The 6,000-nt window shown below is 52.7% G+C and overlaps 1 protein-coding gene across 4 annotated transcripts in view; it reads left to right on the top strand.

The window, feature by feature from the left end:
* The first annotated feature begins 2,441 nt into the window (after positions 1 to 2,441).
* Positions 2,442 to 6,000, top strand: part of PSD3 (pleckstrin and Sec7 domain containing 3) — a 110,762-nt gene continuing 107,203 nt past the window's right edge. For 2 of the 4 annotated variants that reach the window (XR_010827833.1, XM_066988481.1), the window contains exon 1: positions 3,375 to 3,598. Coding sequence is in view for 2 of the 4 variants with exons in the window: in XM_066988481.1 (XP_066844582.1) it covers positions 3,578 to 3,598 (21 nt within the window). In the remaining 2 variants the exon portion in view is untranslated. Of the gene's footprint in view, positions 3,128 to 3,374; positions 3,599 to 6,000 lie in introns of those variants that run through there. The other 2 variants (XM_013188265.3, XM_066988480.1) reach the window with 2 other exon arrangements.

Below are 6,000 nucleotides of genomic sequence, written 5' to 3'. Positions count from 1 at the left end.
AATGTTTGTGTTGGGAAGTCATGGGAAGAGTACGGTGCCAGCAGGCCCAGAACAGGCACTGTCACAGCAATGCCAGACCCACAGTCACCCCCAGCACCTCCTTGTGCAGTTTGGCACGACTTCCCCTGTGCAATCCCGTCCCTCCTGGTGCTTTCATCAGCTTCTCACGCTGCCATCCCTCGTGTCCCGCAGCTCCTGGCCTCAACTCCAGCTTCCTGTGTCCTGGTCACCCATCTGGCAGCCGGGTTGCCTGCCCTCACATTTTGCACGTCTCCAGCTCATCCGCGCTGCTCCTGCTGCCACTGGTAGCTGGCGGCACGGGGACCTGGGGGTGGTGTCAGTGCCCTTTGCTGTGGGATTTGCAGCAGCTTACCCACTAAACCAGGCTGCAAATTCATGCTGAGTTGACTGTTTGACACCTCCACAAAGGTTGGCTGCTGGGTTTCCGCCTCTCTCTCTTGTTTTTCCCCATAGATTGGTCTGTGTTAAAATACATGCCATTTGGTCGAACTTAAATCCTTAAGCAATTCAGAGCACTCTGTAGATATGACAGCACTCGTAACTGCTTTTTTTTGTGCCAGCTTTTGCTGCAATCATTTTTTGATGTAGCTAACTGAAAACTTCTATCAAGTTTTTGGACAAAAACCATAGATTTCCTTCATAAAAACACTGTAAATGTCCCATTTCTCTGATGAGTGCCTGTTCATAGTAATGTTTTGGGATTTAATATGGCCCCGGTGCAAGAAGTGATGATTGATGGTGTAAGAAATATCGCCTTCCCTTGTGCAAACCTCAGGGCGGGTGGTGCCAAATCCCATCATCCTCCCTAGCAGCGAAGCAAACTCACTTAGATGCCAGCGTGGCGGAGGCTTGTGGATCATCCTCCCCAAAGCCAGCAAACACTCTTCTCTCCCAGCCTTATGGCACAGAGCGTATTCCCGGCAGCCCAAACGTCTGGGTGACTCCGGCCAGAAAATGTCAAATTCTTCTCAACTGAACACAAATAGGAAAAAAAGGCAAATCGAAGTGCAGCGGCCGCAGCTGCCACCTATGCGCCCAGGTCTGTGTGGCAAGCACTTGCATGGAACAGAGTGGTACCAGCCCCCACACACCCCCAAAAAAGTGTCGTTGCCTTCAGCTGCCTCCTGGCCAGCACCAACATTACCTCAGCCTTGCCTGGGAGGAGGCAGACGGAGCAAATCACCTCCTCGGAGACCCAGACACTGGGTGTTTTTTTTCCTCTGCGTTAGTCAGCTCAGATGTGGCACAGATGGGGAATCCGCAGACCGTGCCCCTGCGCTGGCTCCTGGGGCCTCAGAGGCACACGAAGCAGATGGGACAAAACAGCATGGGGGCAGACAAGCGCCTGGCTCCTCAAGCGAGGCTGGGAGAAGGTGAAGCCCCCCAGCTCTCCTCCCTGCCCTGCCGGGGCTGCCACGCTTCGTGGTGCGCATCCACAGACGGATGGGCCAGGGCTCAGCCCGGCCTCAGGGACCAGGCGGTGGAGGCACCGGCAGGGCCTCGTTCTCCTGCCAGGTGGCACGGGTGGAAAGCAAGTGTGGCAGTGGTTGGGTGAATGTGGAGCAGAAAGTGGTGAGAAAGGAGGTGTTTGGGCTAGGAAGAGTGCTGTGAGCTTCGCGTGACAAGGCCCTGCTGGGAGGAGCACGGGGTGATGCTGCTGGATGGAGGCTCCAGGCTGGCTGGTGCTGCCACCCCTGCTTTACTGCCATCAGGGCAGCCAGACGGAGAAAGCTCCAGGCCAGGACGCATCATGCTTTATGCCTGGACTTACCTTTCCGCTGTGAGGACAGGATTTGTCTTGCTTTGTTGTTTCTGGTGCTGGAAAACTGAAAGGCTGAGATCGCCCTGGTGCTGGCAGGGAGCAATGGGGAATGAGGCAACGCTGCGCTTTCCCCTCGGCCGCAGAGATGCGTTGTCCAGAGCATGGGGGCCAGGCACGCTACGCTTGTCTCAGTGGCTTTGAGGTGGTGCACCTCCAGTGCCAGGACTGCCCAAATCCCTTCCTCACAGCAAAGCGACTGGAGCAACGCTGCCTTCCACCTGACAGCTCTGTTTTCCAGTGCAAGGGCAGGAGCAGAATTAAAGGGTTCAGAGAGTCCTAAGACTCATGATTGCAACCTGTGAGAGTCAGTTTGCTGGTCAAAAGGCCTTTGGCAGGAACCTGTTCCTTGCCACCAAACTGTGGCTACGGAAGAGGACTTTCTGAACGCCCGAATATCCTCAGCTCAAATGCAGACCTGTGGCCCATCTGCAGGGGATAACTCCCCCGGGGGTGACTGCACCAAGGCTGTGGGGGCAGGCTCTGACGGGTGGTGGGATCACACTGCACCCCTTGCTGTGTGCGGGAGGTTTCTCCTGGCTGCGTGTCCCCAGGAGTGGAGGGCCCCTTCACTGCTCTCCTGTCCACAGCCTGTGCCTTGTCCTCAGGTGATAAAGTGCCACTGGCTGTGGAGGAGCTCTGGCAAAACTGCTCGTGGCCAACTCTGAAATGGCAATGACTTCCCATTGGGTTTCCAGTGTGATAACACCCCGATCAAACCTGGGTGCCCGGCAGAAAGCCTCGCTGCAGCTGAAGAAATTAAAGCGTTTGACGGCTACTGAGCAAAGCACAAATTCGCAGCAAGCGAGGAGGCAGCTAACATCCTCCTCCCGCCAGCCTGTCAGCTACTTGGCGTAGCTGCTGCGAGGGGGGCTGTGAGACCCTGGGGTATTTTCTAACTGCAGCTTCTGACGGGGAAACCCGTCTCTTGCTAGAAGGGACAGGTTGTAGTTTCTGGTAGAGAAACCCCGGCGCGTGACGGCGTGCTCGGAAACCTGAAGATTGGGGAGAACTTCCAGTGAACTGTGAAACATAAATCGGCTCTGAAGGCGCAGACGGGGCTGCTCTGGAGACATCTGCGCTCTTTCGCTTTCTGGAGCCAGGCTGCGGGGAGAAGCCCCTGGGCTGAAAAAGGGCATTATTTTTTTTTATTATTATTTTTATTGTTTTTTTTTTTTTCCAGCGACTGCGAGAAGCACTTAAGGGATTTAGGAGTGCAGCAGAGCACAGCACGTCCTGACGCCTGCGGGCTTTGGGGAGCGCCGCTCACAAGCGCCGTCGTTATGGGTACGCAGCCTGTTTTGTGCCCCGTTCTTCGGTAATCCCGAAATCCCCCCTCTTTCTTCATTTTTTTTTAATTCAATCTTTTTTTTGACGAGCACGTGGTGCGTTCCGTTCCTCTTCCCCTTCCTTACGTCCACCCCCACCCTTCGCTTCCCCTTCCACCCCCCTTCCCTTTTCCCTTCCCTTCCCGGCCCGGCCCGGCCCGGCCCGGCCCGCCCACACCCCGCCCCGCCTCGCCCGGCCCGGCCCGGCCCGGCCCGCTCCCGCCGCGCCCACCAAGCTGGGGCCGCCCGCGGCCGCGCTGCCCGGCTCCGCCGCCGGCGCTGCGGGGCCGGCAGGGCGCCACGGCCCGGCCCGGCCCGGCACGGTACGGCCCGGCACGGTACGGCACGGCACGGTACGGCACGGCCTCGCGGGAGGGCGGCTGCGATCCGCCGCGGCCGGCGATGGAAGATGGAGGGAGGCGGCGGTGCGGTAAGGGCGGCGGGTGCCGGCGTGCGGGAGCCGAGCGGGAGCCGGGCGGGCGGCGCGCACAGCCGGGGGCACCTCCTCGCCTGCCTTTACTTTCCCTTTTTCTTTCTTAACACTTTTTTTTTTTTTTCTGGTCTTCTCCCGTATCTCCTCTTCGTTTTCCTTTTTTTTTTTTTTTTAACCTTTCTCTTTTCCCTTTTTAACCTTTTCCTTTCTTCTAGCTTTTTTTTTCTTGTAGCTTTTTTTCTGTATTTTCCTTTTTTTTTCCCTTTTCTTAGCTTTTCCTTTTCTTTTAGCTTCTCCTTTTTCTTTTAGCTTCTCCTTTTCTCTTTTCCTTCTTTTTTCTTTTTCCTTTTCATTTTTTTCTTTTCCCCCTCTTTTCCCCCTCTTTTCCTCCTCTTTTCCCTTTTCCCCCTCTTTTCTCCCTCTCCTCTTCTTTTCCCCCTCTCCTTTTTAATGTTACCTTTTTTCATTTTCTCTCTCTCTCTCTCTTTGTGCATACCCCTAAGGGGCAAAAACTCAGAGCCCACTAAGGCACTCACTACTGGCAGCTCCCCAGAAGCACCAACATCACCAGAGAGGCAGCGCTGGGAGCCCCCATCCCAGGGCTGGGACCCCCAACCTGCATCTTGTATGGTTGGTTTTGCTTCTGTCTCTGTGTTAATGTAACAAATCAGCACTGTTGCTGCACTGACAGGCTCTCTTAATCATGCCAAATTCTTGAATTAAATGAGATGTAGTGCAAAAATCAGCATCTTTGGCTGAGTTAATAGCGTTGTGCTTTCTGAGGAGGAGTAGGGTTGAGATGAATTCACCAAAGGTGTAAAGTTTTACAACACTGAACACAGGGACACTCCTGCACTATTAGAGTGTTATCGTAAGCCCTGCTGCCGTGCTCAGAAGCCAAGCTTCTCAATGCGAACATAAACATAAAGTTGTAATGAGCTTGAACTTCACACAAACTCACAGAAGATGCTAACTTCTCACAGAGACGCAGTATTTCCGTGCCATAAACAACAATTACGTGGCTCCCACAGGGTGCCAGTTAGTATATTGTCAGGCAGAGCACATCTATGTGTTATTGAAGTGATTTGGGTGTGTAATACGTAACTGCAATTACTTCTGCTTTTGCAGCTTCAGTCACACTTTAATTCTGTCTATGCGTAGGGCCATTAAAACAGAGAGTGAAAATCAAATGCAATATTTCTAATGAAACTGCTGGTTGCATACACAGTTTTTGAAGCAGTTGTAGTAGGCTGCTGATAATCATCCAGGCCCTTCTGGTTTAGCTAGCAGAAAGGAATCTCTTTCTACTCAAAATGCACTTTCCTCGGTCACATCCTTAGTTGATGTGCTTTAGCAGATGTTACCAGTTTAACACTAGCTCTAAGTCTGACCTAGCGCTGTTGATTTGCACGCGCTGAGAATTTGGCTGTACAGTCGTTGGTTTTCGGAGTATGCCTTTGGTGGGAGAGAAAGTGAGGTTAAACCATGTAGGAATCCCTGTGCAAATGCTCCCATTCAGTTATAGCCTTGGTTCACTGTAGAAAAGAGTGTAAGAAATTCCTTTGTGGTAGTGGTGATGTTAAAAACAATTTCAAGAATGTTATGCATTGCTCTCCTCTAAACTTGATACACAAAAAAAATAGGGCTTCTTGATAGATAAAATTCTTGCACAACGTACCTGTATGAAGGAGGTCCTCTTGTGCTGCTGGTGCTTGAGCGGATTACTCTTGCCATTTCTAATGCCATCATATTGAAAAGAAGAGCAGTGAGGATCCTAGTGAACACAACAGATATTTTTTCTTCCTCCTCCTCCCAGGAAGGCTGCTGAAACTGGGGGAGCAAGAATTTCTTTGCTGTTGTCAAACTGGGTGGCTAAAAGACCTGAATGCAGTTCAGAGCATTTCCCCTCCCCACCTCATCCTTTCTGTTCTTGCCCATGTTACCAGGAGAGTTTGGCCTTTTGTTTTCAAGCCTGGGTTTAAGAGGCAGGTTGGAGTTTGTTTCCTGTGGGATGAAGAGGCAGCCGGTCTGCATGAGGATTGTGGACTGGTGCCACAGAGCATCTATGCAGACAAGCAGCTGTCATGATGAACATGCTATGCTTGTGACGAACGTCCCAACTGCTGAGAGCTTTGATGTTGGGGCTGGTGGCCATGGTGGCATAAGCCGTGCTCCACACGTGGCTATCGGCATGTGGGAAGGATCCTTTGGCCACAGCTGGTGAACAGTCCTTGTGCACGAGGCACTGATGGTGACTGGAAAGGATGTCTGCTCGGTGGGGACATGGGCTGACAGGCCCGGGAGCCAGGGTATGTTTTTTTGAGTTGCTCAACTTGCTGCTTTATGGAGTACCTCTGTTTAGTTATAAGGGTCTTGAGCGAGCTAGTGCCTTGGGTTCT

The sequence above is a fragment of the Anser cygnoides genome, chromosome Z (genome assembly GCF_040182565.1).
Source record: "Anser cygnoides isolate HZ-2024a breed goose chromosome Z, Taihu_goose_T2T_genome, whole genome shotgun sequence".
In the NCBI taxonomy this organism is placed as follows: domain Eukaryota; kingdom Metazoa; phylum Chordata; class Aves; order Anseriformes; family Anatidae; genus Anser; species Anser cygnoides.
This window is presented reverse-complemented; position numbering and strand designations above follow the sequence as displayed.